The sequence below is a fragment of the Corvus brachyrhynchos genome, unplaced genomic scaffold (assembly GCF_000691975.1).
Source record: "Corvus brachyrhynchos isolate BGI_N302 unplaced genomic scaffold, ASM69197v1 scaffold433, whole genome shotgun sequence".
Classification (NCBI taxonomy): Eukaryota; Metazoa; Chordata; class Aves; order Passeriformes; family Corvidae; genus Corvus; species Corvus brachyrhynchos.
In genome coordinates, this window is record NW_008236935.1 from 549,529 (window position 1) to 573,026 (window position 23,498).

A 23,498-nucleotide genomic window follows, 5' to 3' on the forward strand; every position below is an offset into this window, starting at 1 on the left:
GGCAACACAAAGCCCAAATTATCAAATTCAGCTGTCACGTGTGTTACTTGTAATCAACAATTTTTGACTCATACCACAAAATACTGTCCTTGACATCTCAAGTGAAGGAATAATGCAGGAAAGAGCAGGTGAAATATCTACTTTCATCCACTAGCAGGAGGAAATTATTTTTTATTTCTGAAGAAGTTTTTTATTAATGGCAAAAAGTTGTTCATTGTTTTGATATGGAGTAAAAATGACAAAATAAAAAGACCAAGAACAAGAAGCAATCAGAACTATTGGTGGAAGACTCTGCAACTTTAATAATAGTAAAACACCCCTGAAATAGCAGTGATGAATAGAAATATTGAGAAAAAGACAAAATAAAGGAGGTGAGCTATCACTCACATTTAAACACTACATTCTGAAGGTTATTGAAGTGTTCCAGGCGGACTTAAAACATATCTGTGTATGATACATGAAACTGCATTAAAGACATTTAATGAGGTCATACAGACTGCAAATATTATGTCAACTGTGTTATACATACATCAGTCACAAAAATTGCCCTGATGTTTCTGTTCTAAGAAGAATAGCCTGCTTGGCAGAGCATGTCTTTTTTCTTATGATGACATCAAGCAGACCATGAAAACAGAAGCTGAAAAAAAAATCCCCTACTCTACAATCCCTACAGGTTTTGTAGATAAATCTTGTACATACAGATTTAAACATCTGTGCCCAGAAAGAGTTCTTGGGTATCAGTGAAAAAACAGACACATGCACTCAGCAAAATGAAGTATGTCCTTCATGAGTAGAAACCCTTTCACCACTGCTCTGTGGCAGTCTGTGAAACATGAAGACCAGAGCACAATTGATACTTCCACATTCAAGGAGGGGCATACAACATTAGAAGATAGCAGGTCTGGAGTATGTAAACAGAAATACATTATTCCTGCTAATTAAATTGTAGGCCCCATTACTACAGGATGTTGCGAAGGATAAATGGGTTCTAAAAGAGATTAGATGAACTCAGAGAGAACAAAAGGTCTGTCACAGAACATTAAACACAACTGTCAGGCCACAGCTGGGTCACAGAATATCTAATTGTCATCTGCTGAAAGGTGCTATAGATGTGCTTGAGAAAGGATCACTTTATACACAACCAGGCTGCTATACTACATCTCTTCCTTCTTCCTGCTGGAGACAGAGTACTGGTCTTGACAGACCCTTATTCTTATCCAAGATGAAAGTTCTTTATCCACTTGTCCTTCTTCCACTGAGGCAGGTCTGCCCTTATTAACCCTAGAACATTTTGTCTTTCTTCAAAAAATGATTCAGTAAGATCTTCTAAAGGAGTTACAGTAAGGCCTGCAAGCTGAGAGGTTCATTATATACTACATCGACATTTAAGGGATTAAAAGGTTCAGATCAATCCAATAAATAATAAATTGGGAGCAATGGGTCCTTGAGAACCATATCACCAGAAACTAGTAATTCTGTGGTACAAAGGATTTTCTTAAATCTCACTAGCAAACTTCATAAGAAACCTCAGGTATACATGATGGCTTTAGACTCATGGACAGTAGGTTCAAATTGGACATTAACAAGAAATTCTTCCCTGTGAGGATGGTGAGACAGCAGGACAGGTTACCCAGAGAAGCTGTGGATGCCCATCCCTGGAAGTGTCCAGGGGCAGGCTGGAAGGGGCCAGAGGGTTGGAACTAGGTGATCTTTAAGGTCCCTTTCAACCCAAACCATTCTATTGTTGTCTGATTCTATGTTTGCAGATAATTTGTTCCAGTACACACAACTAAAAGGAGTTCTACAACGTAACGGCATTAAAAAGAAATAAGATATACAGTACAACTAACCCTCACTATTGCTTCAGTCTTCTGCCAAATGTAATGAACCACCTTTCAAGTTTATTTGTTGAAATTGCACATATTTGTATTAGTTACTCTGTTGGTCTGTGTATGTAGCTCAAGCACGTGAAATACAGCAAAGGCCTTGTTCAGGAGATTCTTCTGCTGGGAGGAAGACTCTGAAATAGCACAGTTCAAGTTAATGTCACTCATTTCCCAAACAATGCCCAAACCTTATTTTTTGAAACCTAAATATCAATTTGTAAAAAACCCCATCTGATTTAATTAAAAATTCCCCCAAACAAAGCTTTTTTCCCAGTAATCTTTTCTCCTTAAGAAAATATACAATTTTCATATGAAATTTGGCCTCCCAAAGATCTGGTTTTGTTTGTTTAGTATGGTGCTTGGGTTTCTTGGGGTTTTTTTTGAAGTTCAACCATTTTTAGTATAGCTGGAAATCTTTGCCTTCAGAAATAGATGTCTGCAAAAGCGAGAAGACAACTGATTTTTACAAACATCGTAAGAAAAGAGCTCTAATTGCAGAGGAACACAATTTTTAGTTTAATTTGCTTTAGACTAATCTTAATAAAGTGTTAACAATTCAGACTTCTTGTTTTATTTTTGCATCAACAATGACTTTATTAAGAATAATACAGGTTTTGGTCTCCGGCACAGGATTACATTCCGACTTCTTTATTTTCCCCGCAAGTCATTTTTTCATTATAAACTACGTTTTATGCAGCCATAGAATCAGAGAATGATTGAATGGCTTTGGGTTGGAAGGAAATTTAAAGATCATCTAGTTTCAACCCCCTGCCATGGTTGCTCAGGGCCTTGAATCCAAATGTCTGTCCGTTGACAGAAGAGCCCAACACAACAAATACTTTAGCTGCACATAGTAATTTTTTCTCCAAGTGAAGTGAAGAAAACTAGGCAGTTATGCATGTTCTAAAATACTCTGCCATATGTAGATATATAAAATACAGCACCAGAAGAAGCACTGGAACAGGAAGGTGTAATCACCATCCCTGGAAATATTAAAAAAATTAGAAGTCTGGCACTTAGTGATATGGCTTAGTGGGCATGGTGGTATTCAGTAGAAGGTTGGACTTGATGGTCTTGGAAGTCTTTTCCAACTTTAATGATTCTACGATTCCAAGACCCAGTATGATTTTTGGAATCCAGTATTTTTGGTAATTGTACTGTTACTCTGAGGGAAATCTTATACAGACAAAACCCTGAAGTATTTTACAGCAAAGCACTTTTCATGTATGTTAAAACACACAGACTCTGATTGAAGAGACTCTGCAAGTGAATCCAAGTTTCCTCAAGTTGCATTGACAATTTGGATAATTCTTCCAAGAGTTTTGGCTCCGATGAGAGAATCTTAAGATGTAACTGAAAATGAAAACAAGCAGTTAGTGAAACAAATACAGATAACAAAAAAATTAAGAGACTGTTTTTCCCATTCAGTTCCAATACTTTGCTTTCAGGAAATGTCCCAAGTAAGTAAAGGACACTTTTCCTTTGATTAATTTCCTCTATTTAATACTGTCTCCCTTTTGCTAGTCTTTAAAATCCATTTTCCATGTACTAGATGAGATAAGGCAACAAAATATCTTAAATATGCTATATTTTTACTAGATCATCTTCTGGCAAGGCTGCTGAATCTATCCCCATTACACACGTCCGTAGAGGGTAATTTTCTCCACTTTCTGACCTGCATCACAAATTCCTCTTTAGGCTAGAAAGGCTAGACAGATGTGCAAAGGTCAATCAGGATTATTATTTTAATTATCCATGTTGCATACATCAAGAAGAATGATGCCAGCACACTCTATAGAGATGCATGGTGTCTCCTTATGTGACAAACAGCAACCTTGTTAAAGCAGAAGGAAGAGAAACCTTCTGATCTTGTAGCAATTGTTACCACTTAACGGATGGAATAGTTATTTTTCCAGGCTATAATTTAGGAGTCTTGATACTCAGCTTTAGTCTGAAAGATAGTAGGTTCAGTTTGGATACTAGACAAGTTTTTTTACCGTGAATGTGGTGAGGCACTGGAACAGGTTACCCAGAGAAGCTGGGTATTGCCTGATATTACATGTGTCTGAATGTTTATAACAATGTTCTCCAAGTAAACTGTTATTAATTGCTTTCACAAGGTTTCAAAAATCAGAGTATCTTAAGCACTTGTATATCAGAAGGGTTTCAATCTTCTGCAGAACCATTTCGTCTCTAAGAGTGACTGTTACTGCACTTCAGTACAATAACTTTCTAACTTATACCTGCCCTGGAATCATTTCATTAGCTCTGTGAGACTCAATAGGTAACACAAGAAAGGCAGCCCACTGACATGGAAAGTAGGTCAGGCTTGCAATGTCTAGTGATAAAGCCAACAAAACATCTAATTTATTTCCCAACCACTGTGCATTAAATTCTTTGCTTATTTAAGATGTAGCATACCTTAGTTTTATAATTAACAACAACTAAGAAGTTAAGCATGTACCAAAAAAATGAAAACAATTTTAAGAACAAAATAAGAACAATTCCAAGAACTAGAACAAAACCTATGTGGCAGGGACCTCTTCACAACATCTTTTGTTTTGCAAGTTTTTCTTGACTGTCACCAAATGAGTTGCCAAATCATCCAATACATTCAGTTAGACATTTTATAACCATTCTCAACCAAAATCACTTAAGGTAATTCAAGCAGACAATTTATACCTTTTTACTGCACAACCATAATTCTAAATAGAGCTAACATAAAATTTTATAAGAAAATTGCTACCTTTAAAAATAGTGCCAGGTACGCCTGAGCAAGTTCAAAGTTGTACTTCTTGTTCAGCATCATCCCAATCATTCTCAGAAAGCTCAGCATCACCTCCGTTGAGCCACCACCTTCAGGGGCCAAACCCCGTAGTTCTATCTCAATATTAGATGGCCCCAAGCTTTTCAGTAAGTCAAGTGGAGCTTTATCTGTGTGAGGATATTGAGGGACACATTATCAGTAACATCTGCAGAAGAGAATCTTACAGATCTTTCATAAGATAGGCTTATTCCAAAATTCTTAAGCAACGACTAGGAATTTCAAGTTTTTACTGTTTCCTTGTTATTTTGTTTTCAACAAAATGTCTTCCTGTCTTTAATTTACTGTCCCACCACATACTAGAAGTTCAGATGCATTTAAAGTTCACCTTGAAAAATACAAGCAACATCTTTGTTTCACTTTTTTTCCCTTTTCTATCTTCTAAGTTAAACAAATTTTCTAATTAACCACATAACTTTTCATTTCACATGTCAGAAAGAATGTCCATACTTGAGATTTCGAGCTGTTAACTGTGAATATACTCTGAAAGACAGAGAGCACTACTTTTACTAGGCATTTTTACTCTAGTTGACATTAAGCAAAACTAGAGATCTTCTGGTGCATCTAACATAACTATTACTTTTGTTAAGCGAATGCCTTATGCTTGTCTGGGACCTGGGGGAAAATCTTTTCCATAGCAGAAATACATGCAAATTACAAACTTTCTTCCTCTTAATAAGTGTTCCTTCTCAGGATTTCTACCATCTTACCTGATGATCTATGAGGATTCCATCCATTTGCTTTAAAAATGAAACTAAAAATATGTTTGGCTGCAAATGCAACTGATAGTCATAACATTTTTAAAATGTATTCTGATTAATATTTCTTTTGCTAAGAAGTTGTTAAGAAGACTGACTTCATGGTAGCTAATGGTATTAGACACTGGCTAATATTCTTTAGGTGGCATAAATCAATATTAGATCCCTACAAAAATCATTAGCTAGTTTTAAATATAACTGATTTCAACAGTACTAAACAGATGCATCAAATATCTTTTTTTATGACATTAAACAAATGAAGCTTGGAACATGTTGTGAAGTTGACACACATACAACATGGAAAAGGTTGCAGCTCAGTCTGTGTTCCACACTCCTGACCCAAGGTGTGAAACCCTGTTTCCATCCCCACAGTAAATCAGAATGGTTTCCAGCATGATTCTCTTTATTTGCATGGTCCTTCACCTTTAGAAGAGATGGTTGTAATCTAGCAAGCAAAGAGCCATGATCCCCAGCCAGGATCACTGGGCTCCCTGGATTGTGGCTGTGGCACAGACCCTGGAGCACACCTGCCTTACATCAGAGGTGGCCCGAGGCAGATCCACATGTCCACTACCACAGTGCATCAGAGTGTACTTGCTGCCTCCAGATGCTTGGCAAGGTTTTGAAACACGCACCTCTTCTCTGAGTGGCTCTGAAGCAGTTTAATAGAATGCTGCCAATCGAAATACTAAAAATACAGCATAAGAACACACACCATTTGTGACAGATAATAAAGTTCTGCACACAAAATGTTTTAAGTGCGCTTGAGTAAGCTGGTCATCTCAACATGTTTAAGCAGGGGTAGAAGAATTTCCAACAGAACTGCTTTGTGGACAAGCTAACATTTCCAAGTTAGCTATATTAGCAATCATTTCCAAAAATTTGAGTTTCAAGGATTCTGCAGCATCACAAGACAAACATGAAAAACAGCTGGTACATTCCACAGGTCATTTAAGTGATTGAATTTCAAAATGAACTGAATGTTCAAAGAAATCCAACACCTTATTTTTGTATCATTTATTTCTTCTTAAGCTTTAAATTATAGGGCAATGAATTAACACTGTAAGTTTGCTGAATGTCTGGTGAAGTAGCCCTTGAAAGGAGAACTTACAGGCACATTATGCTTCTATGTTTCAGTGAATCACCAGACTATTCCTTATCAAATCAATACCTTCCTTCCTTCCCCTACAAATAATACATAGCACCTTTTCTGGGTGAGATCATCACAGTTTTCAAAAAAGGTTAATGACCTTAGGAACACAACCTTCTTTCCCTATAAGGGTTTTAGCCACAATTGGGTTCCATGCTGCAGACAAGCTGCAGGACCAATGGATCCGTGATCTAGTCTGGCTATCTAAGTCATTTTCTTTGCCTTTTCTACTGTACTATGCATATTTTTTCCCTCACATCTGTTACAATTCTGACATTAGAAATCACATCTATATCTCAAAATAAAAGCAGCATGAACATTTTTTGTGAAATATTTTGTTAACTTACATTTGTTGGTGCTCAGGGCTTCTTCAAGATGAATGTAGAAATCAGATTTTTGTGCCAGCACTCCGAGGTTTACTACCTTCGACTGGACCACAAAAGCATAACAGTGTGTACATGAATATGCAGACATATTTTTACAACTCAATTAGATTATTTTCCTACTGACAGAATAAGACTTTGAGAAATAAAGCAATAGTGTAGTGAGTTAAAACTGGTACTTTGAAGTCTAGTGATTTAACTCAATCCTAACAAGCATTTAAGATTTCTTTTAAAACACACTACATAAACACAATTACATTGATTCTTGTTTTTACCTGTGTATCATTTTCCTCCTCTGGTGGAACGTATCGGGGTATAAGACCAGGAACTGTTGGGATGAAGAAAGGTGCTGACTTTGGAACTTTTGGTGGCTCTCTTGGTTTATTTTTTTTCTGTTAATTAGATATTTGAATTAAAATCATTATCATCGTAGTAAGAGCACATGGGAATATTTTGTTTGTCAACAGTTTTATTTTTAAAATACTTTGAAAACTAGATCTAAAGACTAACTGAAAAGTAAATATACAGGTAAAATCTTTTACCACTAATTATGAAGCTACTGTTTAGCAGAAAAACAGCCCCTCTCCCAAATCCCAGGAACTGTGAAAAGCACCATATAGACTTCTACTGCAAAATCTTGGAAAATGCCTGAAAAGCAGGATCAAGTATCATGAATAGGTAATGCATTTCATAGAAATAGGGCAAATGTATCTGGATGTATGCTATTTTTTTGCACAGTACCTTGATAATATCAAGGTTGAGGAGATTTTTCCACCTTGATTCCGGTAACAAGGAAAGGGTCACCAGCTGCTCTCCCAATTGCTCAGGTGAAACATATTCTATCATCTCATCACATGGCTCTCCATCTCCTGACACATCCACATCTTGCAGAAACAGATATCTTTTATAAACATTCATACGCCACATTCATTTTTTAAAAAATCAAGCCAAACACTTTTATTTATTTTGCAATTTTTGAATAACAAATGCATAACAGTTATAGACATAGGTGCTAACATAACATAGAGCTGAAAGCTACAGAAACAATGTGTATTAGCCTTATGAAATATTAAATAATTTTAAAAGATTAGAGCTGAGATGCAGAACTGAATAACCAAAATTTTAAAAAGTAATAAGATCTGTCTACTTTGGCTGAAGTTATATAAAACCAATTTATAGAATTCTTAAAGAAAACAAAGTTTTGACAGTAAGCCATTGTTCTAACTGTCTAAATATATACACAGTCATTTTAGTTCTAAGTTACAAAGCTGTGAAATCCTTGCATTTAAATCCTTGCACCATATTCACTACCTCATCACAACCTCTTCATAGGTTGACTGAAGTGGCACTTAAAAATAAAGAAAATCTCAACATTAAAGCACAACATCCCACAAGAAAAGCTATAATGTCAGTCACTCAATTTTCTGTTGATATCCTATGTGGTCTTGGCCAAATATGTCTGCTTTCCCTTCTTTTTGCAAAATATTACTTGGCTAAAACAATGAATTTATTAAGGCAAGCCTGAAACAACAAAGGAATGTAACCCATTAAGAGCCCTTAGCATCTAAACAGGAACTTTACATTTACTGAAGACAGAAAGTGGATTAAAACTTTCTGCCAGAATCAGGATAAAAACATTCACAGTGTTGGGATGAATCCCGTCTCCCTAATTTAAGTATGTAAAACAAGTATGTGCTTGCTACAGCAGCCATCATCACAAAGTATGTTCTAGTGGCCAATAGTTTTTCCAGTGTGATTTTCCTGCAGATGGAGTGCAGGCACTCCAAACTTGGGCAGACAAGACCTCCATCTAGAGGACTTCTGAAGCACAATCACTTCTATTAATTTAGCAAAAAACTTCCACTTAGGCCTTTCTTTCACTGGGCACACGCACACGGCAGGTCAGCTGAACCCAATTCTCTTGCCAACAAGACAATGGCAATGAATCTATGGCATACAAGCAGGGAAACAAACTGCAAGGGGAAAATAAAATACATTTTCATCTGAGGATTACCTTGCATGGGGCAGGTGCTGGGGAGTGTCACCAAAGAAGGTTCATAATCTGCAGGAAGGTGCCGTAATGACACAAGTGAATACAAAGAACGGTTTGACCTGAAAAAATAAGACAGGCATTTTAAAAGTCATCTCCAGATGAAGGGGAACAAGTACTTCAGACACAATTTATACCGCAGTCTAATACTGCTTCAGTGTGGCAATTCACCAGGCTCTGTTCAAGATTAGTTCTCCTCATCTACCAGATAAGCAAGAAATAAAGTGTGGCAATAGACTCACCTGAACATCTGCAATGTAAATGTTATGTTCAAGTATTATTGCCAAGGACATAATAATAATAGGCTGCAGGACCTCCATGTTCTTGTTGAAGTGAGGGGCCCAGAACTGAACACGTTATTTTAAGTGTGACCTTACCAGTGCCCAGTACAGGGGCAATAATTGCCCTAGTCCTGCTGGCCAAAAATATATTTACTTGTGCCAGTGCTCCACCACCCTCACAATCAAGCATTTCTTTCCAATGTGTAATCTAAACCTATCTTCTTTCAGTTTGAGGCCACTCCCCCTTTTTTCCTGTCACTCCAGCCCCTTATCCAAAGTCTCTCCCAGCTCTCCTGGAGCCCCTTTAGGCACTGGAAGCAGCTCTGAGATCTCCCTAGAGCCTTCTCCAGGCTGAACATTATGCACAAGACATTATGCAAAAATAAATGATTCATCCTGCTTTCACAGGATTGAAATACGCACACAAATGATTCTGGCAAATTTCTTCTTTTGTCAATATAAACTAAGGCTAGGTAAAAACATCTGTTGTTATTCACAAGGAAGCACATTTACTTAACCACAGGAAGACTTAACACCTGAACACTCCTCAGGCAAAACTACAGCCAACATATATAACCTGAAATAATCTGCCAGCTGAATGGGAAAAAGACCCAAGCCACTTTCAGAGTGTGCTACTTCAGTACTGGACCTGAACAGTCATTTGCTTTAAAGCTTTATCAGGAGGAAACTGAACTAAACCACATTTTACCTCTGTGCTCATTTATCACTAATAAAGATAAATAATCACAATTTTCATACACTGCTCAGAAGTCTCAGACAACACTGTATAGCAGGACAAGAAAAGCACTTCAGAAAGAAACACTATTTGAACAAGGACATTTCAAAGCCGGGGGGGAAATGGAGTCTATAAAAAACTTTGGGAATGGCATAACAGGAATTATTAAGAGTATGAAACATTTAGAAAAAAAGAGACCATTTAACTATCAGAATAAATATTTTAACTGCACCAATTTTTTAAATTTCATTATTTATGAATTAGAGCAATACAGAACACCTGTCTTAATAAGAACCAGAAAACACAAAACATTGGAGATGATACTTCACAGGGCAATTCTCTATTTGCAGTACAAGTGATTATAAGAACTCCTTCCCATCCTAAATTCTGTGTAGAAACAGATTACATACTCATACTCACCACAAATAAATTCCAAGATCATCCACATGTGCTGAAGCCAGAAAATCTCCTGTAGGGGACATAGTAAGGCTCACAGCTGCAGAGTCTACCAAAAAACAATCTATGAGGCTATGGAGAAAAAAAACACAACAGAAAAATTATCAGCAAGATAAACTTGTTCATCTACACATATCTGAATTACAGCTGAATGCAAAGAGGCCACTACAAGTATGGACACAAACCAGGGTAGCAGAAGTATCCAAATACATCATATAAATGTAGCAAGTGAAGAGCACTGGGCAACAAACCACTTGTCTCTACAAAATTCTGGATAAAGCGGGCACGTCCTTAGATAAGCACACCCTGGGGAATATGTGACGAATTATTAAACTCCTTGTACCTAACATAAACCTTCTTAGTGGCCATAAATTCTGTACTTCCAGTCAGCCCCAGCTGCTCAGACTGACAATTCCCTCTCTCAGCATACTTCATATACACCTGGTTAATACTAGCACCTAATGTTTCTAAAATAAAGTATGAACTGTACAATGTGAAGTTTGATTATCTGCAACAGTTTTGGCATTACCATATCTTCAGCCTGATAAACCATTCCTTGATAATTTTTTTCATGATTGCAGAAAATCGAAAAAAGACCATGTAATAAAGACAAACTTAAAATATTTATTATGCCACTATTTTAACAATGAGACATTTAAGTTCTGGATGATGCACTCCCTAGCAGACTTCCACTCAAGCCCAGGTTCACAGCATTGCTTGTCACTTGTTGAAATATAAACTTCAGTTACTTCAAATTTTAAGTAAAAGTTGAATTTGACAACTAGTTCACCAAGAGAAACAAAAAGAACAAACGAAGAGTGTGAATACTTTGTTCTTGTTTACAGCTCTACAGCCATGTTCCGATCACTAACGATAGAAAAAATATTGACGTAACACAGCAGTTCAAAACATAAAATCTTGTGGGCATGTATTTCCTTAGATACTGAGCACTCCTGTGATGAGCATGAGAGAGCATGCCAAAAATAAAAGCCTTTTTTCCCCTTAATGGGGTGTTTTATTCCCTCTGCATGTTCTTAGACACATGTTGCAAATCTCAGGTAAGAAAAAATCATTCATCACTTTCAGTATAAACACTAAACCCACAAATCCCAAACTTATACCAGATACATTTTGCACACAGTGCACAATGGCGAAAAAAATTTACCCTAGATAATTTTTTTAGTTTCAAATCCATCCTTTTATCACAATCCTTATCTGTAGCTGAGAAAGTCTGTTCAATAAATCAACCACAAAGAACTCCAAAACAAACTTAACAAGAAATTAAGTTTTTCTACTTACTGAACTTAAATCATGATTAAAACTACAGGCTTGGGGGAAGGAGGGATCAATCTACTACAGGAAATAAGACGTGCTTGTAATTTTTACACAAAAAGCTAAATGAATCCTGCCAGGGGGCCGAAGGCATCAACCTTTATGCCTCCTGCCTAACTGCAAAACTGAGACAATGCAAAGTATAAAGCTACTAGGCTCACATTTAACAGGTCTCTTATGCTGTTTTTTTCTCAAGTGTTCCATCCAAACTATGAACAGTCAGCTCGTATCCCTGATTTCTTAATTTGCCTATGCAAGCCACACAGCAGAAAATCTGCATAATGCCAGGGTTTCTGCTTATAACTTTCTTCACACAAATTGGTATTTTTTTTCCCAGTTTTCAAAAAGCCCTACAGCAAAAACACGCACTAGGAAGACTTTTATTACATAAGAACAGTTAAGCACCACTCTCAAGTAAAAACAGATGTCCAATTAATAGATATCAGACCATTTATTAAAGTCAGTTGGTAATTTTCATAAATGCTGGATTCTAGAAACACGTTTTCCATCATTTATAAGAACAATATCAAAGTTGAGGTTCTAGTTCCTGAGATGTCTCTCCTATTTATGAGCCACAGAGGCAAAGCAAGCATCAGGCCTTTTATTTAAAGCTGTTCCTCCTTTTCAATACATTCCTCTGCCTATAGCTATGGGAAAACCTTGCCATTACATAACGGAAATGTAATTTAACCTAATTACTTTTAAAACCAGGGTTTAAGTACCTGCCTAGATTTCAGCTTGACCAGAATTTCAGAGACAAGAGACAAAATATTTAATTTTTTTTACACGTAAAGGAGAACTACCATCAGACTGCTTCAAAAACATTATGAATAGATTCTTACCACAAAGTATTATGTTGTTAAAGAAATGAAAAATAGAAGAAACTGATATTAACTAATGCTGCAAGTTCTTGGAGTGCTAATTTCCTTCCCATTTACACAGGGAAGAAGACAATGTCCATCCTGCTCTATTTTAGACTAGAACATAGTCTATTTTAGATGGTGCAAGAACAGGCCAATTGTTTGTTGAGATGCAAGGCGCTTGTAGTAGTAAAATGGTAACTCTTACAAGTATACAAAATTTACCAAACCACATCAACAAAAATAATCAACCCGAATGAAACCTTTCAGTTCCAGGCACAACCACCAGAGCTGCACACTGCACAGTACCACCTTAAATTACTAAAAAAAAATAAAAATCTATCCGATGTGCTGCTGAAAGAATGCACTGGCAGAATGCAAAGTTACTTCTCAGCTTTTTTCTATGCTCCTGAACTTCTTTTGTGTACTTGTCTACTTCTTAGCCAAACTTTATTCTGGGAGAAAACTACTCACAGTGGATCACAAGAGAGTATTTTTGGCAGTTGCAAGTACAAACAAATGAAAAATATAACTGATGTAAAGCCATACTGTGTTGTTAAAATGAATGTAAGTGAAAATGGGCCTCTCTTTACAAAACCAGCTGGAGTACTGCATCCAACTCTGGGGCCCCCAGCACAAGACATGCATGAAATTAGAGCAGCTCCAGGAAAATGAGCCAAGGCCTGGAACACATTTCCTATGAGAAAAATAAAGAGAGCTGTGGTGTTCTTCACCCTGGAGAACAGAAGGCTCTGGGGGAGATAACCTTGTGGCTTTTCAGTACTTAAATGGAGATTAAAAAGAAAGATTGAGAGATTGATTTTTAACAGGGCCTGCCTATGGTGACAGGACAAGCAGCAGCAGCTTTGAACTGAAAGACTGTAGGTTTAGATTGGATGTAAGGCAGAATTTCTTTACTATGAGGGTGGTGAGGCACTGGAACAGGTTGCATAAACAAGTAGTGCATGGCCCAGCCCTGGAGGTGTTCAAGGCCAAGCTGGGGCTCTGAGTAACCTGATCTAGTGAGAAAAGTTCCTTTCCACATCCAGTTAGACTAGATCTTATTTTCCAACGACTGAGGGAGCTGGGGTTGTTTAGCCTGGAAAAAAGAAGACTCAGAGGTGACCTTATCACTCTCTACAACTACCTGAAAGGTGTCAGGTGGGGGTTGGTCTTTCCTCCCCGGCAACAACTGACAGGACAAAAGGACACGGTCTTAAACTGCACCAAGGGAAATTTAGGTTGGATGTGAGGAAAAAGTTTTTTACTGAAAGAGTGATAAAGTTCTGGAATTGTCTGCCTGGGGAGGTGGTCAAGTCACCATCCCTGGATGTGTTTAAAAAAAGATTGGATGTGGCACTCAGTGCCATGGTTTAGTTAAGGTGGTCTTAGGGCATGGGTTGGACTCGGTGATCTTGAAGGTCTCTTCCAACCTGGTGATTCTGTAATTCTGTAAACTCAAACCACTCTATGATCCTACAAACACCTCAGCATATCAGACTGCAATTCACCCTAAGCAATCTCTTGCCCTTTAGATTATAGCACTGCTTCCAGACAAAGAACAAATTCACACTCATTCACACTACACGGAAGCTCCAGGTGTCATCAACAGATCTTCAGGACAGTGTTATTCTGTAGACCCAGAAAAAGACACACATTGCTAGCACTGGACACAACTAAAATAGTGGACAGAGTTGCTACATCAAGTGCAACTTTGAATCTGTCACATCTGGTGACAGATAACCAAGCCAGAAGGTTTCTGCCATTTAGCAGACAGGGAATTATTTATTCTGCTGCATGTTTTTAAACTGACTCACCATCCAGAGGGAAGGTCCCAAGTCTTAATGGAACAGTCCATTGATGAAGTTATCAGCCAACGACCATCAGGACTGAAAGTCTAAAATAAAACAGTCAATTTTATGGCACAACTGATAAGCCAACCCCACAGGAGGCCCTGCCAAGATTAGACTGCTCCCTAAAACCAGGGTGAAATGGTCTGGCCATAAACCAAAACCGACAATACATTACTGAAAGTGAGAAAAGAACAAATCTAGAAGCTTTTTAAGAACAGGTTCAAATGTAAAACACAGGACATATCTCACTGTTGGTCAAAGCACTTTGGTCCTCCCTTTTACATTGAAGGTGAAAACCTATTCCTAAGCATGAAGTTGAATAAGTTAAGTAAATACTAATTTAGTAGAATTTATAAGTAAATTTGAAGCTAAAAACTATTTTACTGAACACTACAATGGACTATTACATAAGATTTAACCAAATATCAATGTGCTGCATAATCTCAGATCTGTTTTCAGCTTGCTTGTCTTTTCTATATACACAGCTGAGACTACTGCATAATTTTGCTCCCCAACGTGGTTTTCATTATTCCCAACGCTTTGTTTTGTTTGACCTCCAAATCAGCTTGTTGCCAAGTTACAGTAAAATCACAAAGCACTTTAAAAAATAGATGGCAATTTGACCACTTTACATTTTAAAGCTAACATGGCTAAAGTGCTGTGGAGCTGAACTACAGTTTTACTGTTCACAGCTGAACATAATACCCAGTGATTTAATACATGCAGAGAAGTCCACCATCTGTGAAATCTGTTAGGTATCTGTGTATGTCACAAATGAAAATGAGTTAACAATTACCATGTCATTAATCCGTCCATGGTGTCCTGAGAATGTCCTGACAATCTTCCTGGTTTCTATATCCAAAACACTAATAGTGAAGTCATCAAAGGCAATTCCCAGAATACCACTGCCAAGAAACATCAACACATATGACAGGGAATATTCAAGAGACAAAAAATAAAAACATCCTAACATTGCTCTAGGTATTGTTTATCCTAAAAATAGGACATTGTTACAGTTCTTCAGTCTAATAAAATTTCTTGTCATCCTGTGTTTACTAGTCAGTTGTATTTCAAAGCATCAGAAATATAAATTCTAATATATTCTAATAAAGAATACTGGTTGTCGTTCTCGACAAGTATGTTCACCAAAAAATACGCACATGAAATAACTCCAGTTTCTTACCTGTCTCTGTGAAGCAGAATTCCACTCGGAGGAGAAGAAAGTTCAGTGGAATAAACCAGATCTTTCATTTTGAATTTCCAAAATTTAATTAATCCTTCACTACCAGCTGTGATTACCAGCTGGTTCAATCCATCCACCGCTACCCCTCTAATGGCCCCTTCATGTGCTGCAAGACGAGAGAAAAGAGAGTATTATTTCAGGATTTAAATTTAGCACAGAAATCAGCTGAATGACAAACACTATTTGGTTTATCTTTGCCTGACTACAACGAATGAGTAGCAAGCATATGACAATTTGAAAGACACTTGACAAGATGCTCCAATATTCTATGTTTTTTTCATTTCTACAGAAACTAAATTGATTTCAAGTAAACATCTAGAATACACGTAAGAAGTGCAATTGAAGTGGAGTGTTAGCTCTTATTTCTGCTTTCAGTTTGGGGAATTTTTTGTGATTGTGAGATTTGAGGGACTTCTTGAATCACTTAAGGAATAGTTCCAAGAGGCCCGACCACTCCAGAAAAAATTACAGCTTCAGTTCAGGCACAAAGGCTGGGAATTTTCCCAGGCTACTTCACACTGCAGTGTAAAGGCAAGACATAGCTCCTCTGGTTTTGGATCAATTTCTTAATCTATACCGAGAGCTACTGGCCAGTAAGCAAAATTAGAAAATTCATCCCACTATTAACCAATGATTTTACAAAGAGACCATTTCGTATTTGCTGAGCTAGATGGCTTTTAGAAATCCAGTAAGTCTTAAGGGTTCATCAGGACTCTTTCCTTGTTTCTACAACAAAAAATTCAGATAAGGAGTGCCAAAAAAACATGCATGAGAACACATGACATGAAATATATATGTATGCAACTATTAAGAGGAAATGCCAGAGCACTGCCACATTATGTTCTAAATTTGCAGCTGGATAATTAAAAATAACACCATATGCAAAGAACTGGACTTGCTTAGGACTTCAATTTTCCATTTACATGAAACATTCTTTCATTTCCAAGCAGGGAGCACAAAACAGATGGAAAAATTTATCTAAGAGCTAGAACCCTATAAAACAAGAAGCCAAGTATTGGAAATGCGATTATCTCAAAAAGAGTGGAGGCCAGAGTATCTCATTTTAGTGCTAACCATCTTGGTAACTGACCATTTTGTGTTAAATAAAACCAAGGATATGCTAACATCAGAGCTGTTACAACTATCAAGGATCCTTCAAATCAGTTTTCTGACTGCAAGATAGGACAGTGCAGTATAATTAGAAAAACTGAAATGTATCCCAAATTCCACTCAAAAACTATTTAAATTTTTCAAGACGACAAGAACATCAGGTCACTGCTGTTCTGTTAAGAGCCAGTATTTTCGAAATTTAGGAGTTCTTACCTTTTTCTTTGCCGTAACGCCCTCTGTGAATGCCAGACTGCATGTTGTACACATCTACCTGCCCAGTTGACATCCCAATTACAGCAAAGTTACCACACGAGGTAATGTCAACTGCCTTTCAAGGGAATAAAAAAAAAAGAATAAACAAAACAAAGCACCTATGCAAACAATTCTTTAGGTGTCTATCAATCACTGAAGTTGTTAGAAGGTACACAGCATATCGGGAATACAAAATACTAACATGTTCTTTGAGGAAACCTGCAGAGAACGAACTACATCTCAAGAAAGCAGAGGGAGAAGCTCCTAAAATGAGCAAATAGATAACATGTAATAAATATGGCAGTGCATGGTTATGAAAGAGAATGAAATCCTAGCTTAGTGACATCCAGCAGAAGCCATAGATAATAATATCAGCACTGTAACTTAAATAATCAAGATATCCACAAATATAGTCCCTAAGAGAAAGTGTTAATCATGGCAGCTGCAAGCCTCTTTCAATGCCCATGTTACCAATACCCTCCCAAATTAGGGTAAGGTCACGTAGAGTTCAAATAGGAAGAAACAAAGAAACAGTGGTCTAGATGTCTTTGGAACAGTCCAAATCTAGTAGTCAAAAGAAAACTGGTTATTTACAATTTAATTTATCTACCACTTAACTAGTAAAGCGTAAAGTCAAAAAACCATGTACCACAACACACAGGAGTTGCATGAAGCCCTAGCAAATGAGGTGTGCCACAGTAATTCCTCCTTTAAGAAGCTGATAAACTTCAGCAAACATTTCTATCTCTGCCACTGTGTGTTTCACACAATGTTGTTGTGTCCAGCTCAAGTGGCAAATTTTGAGGTAATATCCTGCTTGCAATTTGGAAGTACACTTTCCTGTATTGCCAAAAAAAGCCCAAGCCCAGAGCTTTCAGCAATCTGCATTCTCAGAGCAAGTTAATCATCACAGGCATACAGACAACTCTACATCACTGTGATAGAATAAAGAAAAACACCAACCACCTCTCTGAACCAGAAAGTTGAACTGAATGTTTAAGGAAAAAATGCGAATGCAAAATTTTTCTTAAGACCATAAGCATTACAAACCATCTCCTTGAACACACTGAGCTGGCAGAAATCACTCTGCAAAGCAACTAAGACACATCTAGACAGTGCTTATTCATTCTAAGCATTATTTCTGTACCAACAGGAATAAAAATAGCATGCAGTGCCAATCTGAAGAAATCTTAGCCTAAATAAACTTACTGTTGCATATATGTCAATAGGTTTGTGTTTGCTAAATTCTTCTGGCCTCAGTTTGTGAGCTCCCATGGAGGTTTTCTGATAGTTCCAGGTTGTACAGGTTATATACCCTTGATGGCAGGCAATAATACCATCCCAGTCACTCTGATGTGCCACTTCTGCAAGGTAACACAGAGTCCTTTTAGAAACAGTAATTCTAAAGTCAAACTTAAGGTCTCCTGATATTTTAAAATACCTTTGGACAGCACAGTTCATATTTAGTGCTCTTGTTGCACAGTCAAAAGGCTACCACTCAGAAAAACCACTGGGCAAAGAGCTGTGCATATGCAGGGTAACCACAATGCTACCAACAGAACCACAAGCACTGTTTAGTATGTTACGCTCTGTGTCTTTGCATATTTTAGACTCTGCAGCTTGAAAAGCATACTTCAATGTAAATGTTTTAAACTGGCTTGAATGGTTTAGACTGCTCAATCTGTACACATTTCCAGCTGAGTGTCTTAAACGTTTTCTTCAGCTGTTAAAACAGCAGAAGCCACCAGGTAACCAAGTCAGGCTTAAGAGCTAAATCTGCTTCACATAGCAAAATACTTTCTTTGCATTTCCAGGAAAATTCTTTATCAAACACTTGGTATCCAAACTTTGTAGTCAAATACGATATATGGGGATCTAAATAATGAACAAGTTTGATTTTTTCTGGAAATTTAAAAAAATTGAGAGCCTGAAACTGTGATTTCTAGAACTTCAAAGATTAAAACAAGATACAAACTGGTTTACTTAACCAAACAAAGACAATACAGCAAAAAAGAAGCAACTCTAGAGTGTACTTAAATAAATGGAGGTTCTATGTATTTAAACATAGGCAGGTCTAGTATTAATTTTAAAATTTAATAATTTTAAATAAAAACCTTAAAGATATACACACATACTCGCAGTAAGTACATACAAACAGTCTGTATCACTGAAGTCAAATGGCTCCACAAAATTTTAAGTCCAGATCTTCCAACATAGGAAAAAATAAATCATCCTCAGAAGAGAAAATACCTACACTTTTGACAAAGCAGATTTCAAGTCTGAAGAGGAGGTCATTAATTTAAAGAAACACATTTTGATGAAGCAAAGATAATTGTAATTCTGCTTAAAGAAGTTAGTTTCATTATTTGCATACTGAATTACAAATGAATGGATTACTTGAAATTCAACTTTGAAAAGTGGCTCAAATAAATGTACTGAGGACTCAAAACCAACTGTAACTGCAACTGAGATTTCCTCAGCTGACAAATATCTTCATCCTCCACCTAGCTGCTGGTTTTCCAGCCTGGAATAATATGTACATCAGGAGATTTTGGCTCCCATGCAGGAGATTTTCAAGCCAAGAGGCAGACAAGGATGTTTTAATATAAAATGCTCTTTTTGAAATATTGGAACATTTTATCAAGACAAATGCAATTTTAACTGACACTCAGTAGCTCATGAAAGGCCACAGAATAATCTAATCTTCATATAACATGAGCTTCCAAAACAGTAGTGTTTTGAGGGTTAAAAAATTAAATGAATACCTGAAGATAATGTATTTACATTTAGTCTGTCATCTATGTCAAAGATCACTTACCTGAAGCAAAGGCTGTAATCGGTGGTAGTGCCATCGTATCCAGCTTAAGGCCTTTCTTTTTTGATTTCTTTTTGTTAATTGAACCTTAAAAATAGACATTAAGGGTCTCAGTCTCATGGTTAGAACTGAGCATAACGGTTTAAAAAGGACTGTTAACAAAACGCAAAGCTCCTCTTAAATTTAGAAACATTTCGCTAACATGAACACATCATTGTTCCCTAGGTTTGAAGAGCTAAGAACACTAATACAGAGTTTCTGTCAGAATTCATGCAATGCTGAGGAAATCATCAGCCTTTTACATTCACAGATGTGAATTCACCACTAAATCTCTTTGTTCCAGGATCCTGTGCTGAAATCCTGAGGCACAGGTTCCTCCATCACAGCTAAATACATGGTCCTACAGACATGACTATATAAAGCAATAAACAGCATCCTTTCAGTAACCAAAGAATCTTGAATTTCAAATTTATACCCAAATTAATTCTTACGTGTCTTTTCAAACAGATCCAAATACGTGTATAATAATACAGATAGATACTTAAAACTACAAATTATTTTAGTCTTTCTGATCCTTGCTCTCCCAAATGAAAATGTTCCTTAACCAGAGCATGACGTGCAACGTGTGTTTAAGTACAGCTCTACACTAAATCAAAGGAACTCAAGCCAATAAATATGAATTGGCTAATAACTCAGTCAACTGAACAGAAGGAAAATAGGCTAAAAAGTTGCAATTATGTATGCTAAAATGTCAGCTACTGCTTTACACATTTTTAACACAAAAATCATGCCCAGTGAAGTAACATACACCGCCAGGATCAGAAATCACTTTTTTCAAGTACAAACAAGTATAAGAGTACACTTACAGAAGGAAGGACTGAGTTTGCAAAATAACTCAGGTGACTGGCTTTTATAGAACAGTTAAAGTGAAAATAAGACCTGTCTAATATTTATATAAATACTTTTCAGGACTTCTTTTCACCCATGTTTGTATTTTGACTGAAATACTTACCACGTCCTAAACTTTTATTGAACTTTTCATGCACTGTTGAAAAAGACTGTAGTGTTCCATCTTGACCTACGAAAGTATTAGCACAGAGCAGTGAAGGGCAAAAATCAACTTTACTCATAAGCTATTTGAGAAAGAAAAGTAAAAGATAAGCAATTAACAACTTTAAACACTATAATAAGGTATATACTAAAATTTCTGGTCCAAGAATAAATACAGATACACTGTAAGTAGCAGAATAAATGGAGCCTAATTTTCTGTAGCCTACATCCCATTGCTACAGCTCGGCCCCACACATGTTCACATGAAACACTCTTCACAGACATCTTCTCCATGTTCAATTCCTGACCCTGTAATGTCATTATTGAAATGAATTTCATTAATGAAATTTTATAAAGTTTATTTGAGGAGATGCCTCTTCTAAGGAAACCAGTAGCACTTGAAAGGAAACTAATTCATTTCTGCTGCACAAAGTTTTACCACTGTTTCAGAAAGGAGTGTAGAGAGTCAGTCTCTCTACACTGCAGATACATCAGATCTCAAAGGTTAAGACCCTTTTCATTGTAAAGGTTGCCTCTTTGCCCTCTCCACTGCACAAGCAAATGTGAAGATTTGTTAAGCAACACTTAATTGATACTGCAGTTTGTCTGGTGTGAGCTGAAATACTGACAAGTAATTTGTTACATGAATTCAAGTCACTAGCTGGATGATCAGCAAGAGATCTTAGTACAGGTAATGTAATGCTTTCAAAAGTAGCCCATGCAGACAATTAATTACTTAAGAATAAGTAGAGACTAGGTGGTGAGTCCCTATCACCCCACTACTTAAGTGGTCTGGGTACAACACAGTCTGACCTGGCACTTCCATTTCCTAAGCAGTGTTTTCAAATACACTAGTTTCTAAGGAAGGGTAGTCACTTATGCATTTTTACACTTCTAGGTTAATATCTCAGTAAAAAGCAACCTTGAAAATAAATATTACAGATACAAGTAAGCTGTAATAAATTACAAAGACAGTGCAAGCCACAAAACTTGATAAAACCAGTGGAAAAAGGAGTTACTAAAAATTAGTTTCTAAATACATTATGCTAATTGTTCCCCTGCCACAACCAAATTTCTCTAGCTGTTACAGGTTTCATTCTGACTAGCTGATATTTGCTCAGGAGATAATAAACCAATTTTTATTTATCAAATATCTAAATACAGATGATAAGAGCAGCTCCTTCGCTATTCTTCTTTCTAGTACTCTTCAGCTTACTTGCTGATACCTTACTCTAGAGAAACATTAGTTTCCTATTACAGTAGGAAAACTCTAGTGAAACACTTTGTTACAGTAAAAAATTACACTGTTTATGTTAACTACTTACTACGTTTCATAAATACATTATACAACACATGAAATATAATCTAGTATATTAATAAAGACACTTAGCTCTGCACGTTTTCTTTATCACGGCAAGAAATCAAACTGAAAAAGAATGGGAATTCATACCTGCACTAAGAATTTGCTCTCCATTTTGCCCATGGTACCTGATTTTTGTTGGCGGTGCGCTATGTCCCTTTCGGCTTCTCAATACCCGACCTGTACCACCAGGTCCATCAAAAATCCACACCTGCATCCCAAAACAAGCAGAAAAAACAGGCTGTGAAACACTGACTTGCCAAAAATTGCATCTCTCGTCAGTGGAATATGTTTAGCTGGAAGCTGGTGCAGCCAACATCACACACTGGCTTTCACCCTTTACCCTAAAGCTTTGGAAGTTTCCACCACAGCACCTGACTGCTTCCTGCTCATTCTGCCCCTCTACCAAAGCCTAGTGGCATCAGAGTACATGCAACACAAGGGACTTTTATCAACAGCAACTGCTTATGATCCAAAACATCATAAAAATGGATCAAGATTTAAGAGAGTGTACTGGGATATAAAGTGTGGTTCTGGAAAAGTGGGTCTAAAGCTTTGTTCTTCAAGGCTACTACTAAGCAGTAAATGAGGCAATGACAACATGGCAGCAAATCTTTAAACTACACTCCACTACAGTCCAACTGAGAACCAGCAACTCAAGTTTTGTATCGGTTTCAGAGAGCAGCAGCAATTGCAACGCACCCGTAGAGCATTATCAGCACCATTAGTAATAAGAAGTGGCTCTCCAGGGACAAATGACATGCCAGCTATTGCTGTGGAATGGGCATCTTGCATCTGACACATCAGTTTCTTCTCCTCTAGATCCCACAAAGCAATGTGTCCAACTGGGCTACCAGCTGCCATTATTGGGTGTCCATCTGCTCAAAAAAAAGAAAAGTTCAAAAGGTTTGCTTATTGACATTGAGCTCATCCCTACTGACTTGTCATATCTGAAAACTGATGCAAGAAAAGCCTACAATCACAAGGAAAAAGAAATCTCAAGTTGATACTAGAAATAATATATGTTTTAACAGAAATGTTGGAGTATGTCAATCAGAAAAAACCCAAAACTCACTGATAATAAAACCAGGACTTTTTC

The 23,498-nt window shown here is 37.0% G+C and overlaps 1 protein-coding gene across 1 annotated transcript in view; it reads right to left on the reverse strand.

Annotated features, from left to right (window-relative positions):
• Window positions 1-276: 276 nt before the first annotated feature.
• WDR36 (WD repeat domain 36) overlaps window positions 277-23,498 on the reverse strand; it is a 31,213-nt gene continuing 7,991 nt past the window's right edge. Inside the window, exons 9-24 of the mRNA XM_017728367.1 lie at window positions 23,102-23,280; window positions 22,490-22,610; window positions 21,002-21,067; window positions 19,993-20,076; window positions 18,384-18,538; window positions 17,136-17,250; window positions 15,753-15,918; window positions 15,366-15,474; window positions 14,534-14,613; window positions 10,489-10,596; window positions 9,016-9,113; window positions 7,743-7,885; window positions 7,277-7,393; window positions 6,966-7,047; window positions 4,633-4,820; window positions 277-3,239 (exon numbers count right to left, since the gene is read on the reverse strand). Coding sequence (XP_017583856.1) covers window positions 3,090-3,239; window positions 4,633-4,820; window positions 6,966-7,047; window positions 7,277-7,393; window positions 7,743-7,885; window positions 9,016-9,113; window positions 10,489-10,596; window positions 14,534-14,613; window positions 15,366-15,474; window positions 15,753-15,918; window positions 17,136-17,250; window positions 18,384-18,538; window positions 19,993-20,076; window positions 21,002-21,067; window positions 22,490-22,610; window positions 23,102-23,280 — 1,961 coding nt within the window. The 3' untranslated portion in view covers window positions 277-3,089. The remainder of the gene's footprint in view (window positions 3,240-4,632; window positions 4,821-6,965; window positions 7,048-7,276; window positions 7,394-7,742; window positions 7,886-9,015; window positions 9,114-10,488; window positions 10,597-14,533; window positions 14,614-15,365; window positions 15,475-15,752; window positions 15,919-17,135; window positions 17,251-18,383; window positions 18,539-19,992; window positions 20,077-21,001; window positions 21,068-22,489; window positions 22,611-23,101; window positions 23,281-23,498) is intronic.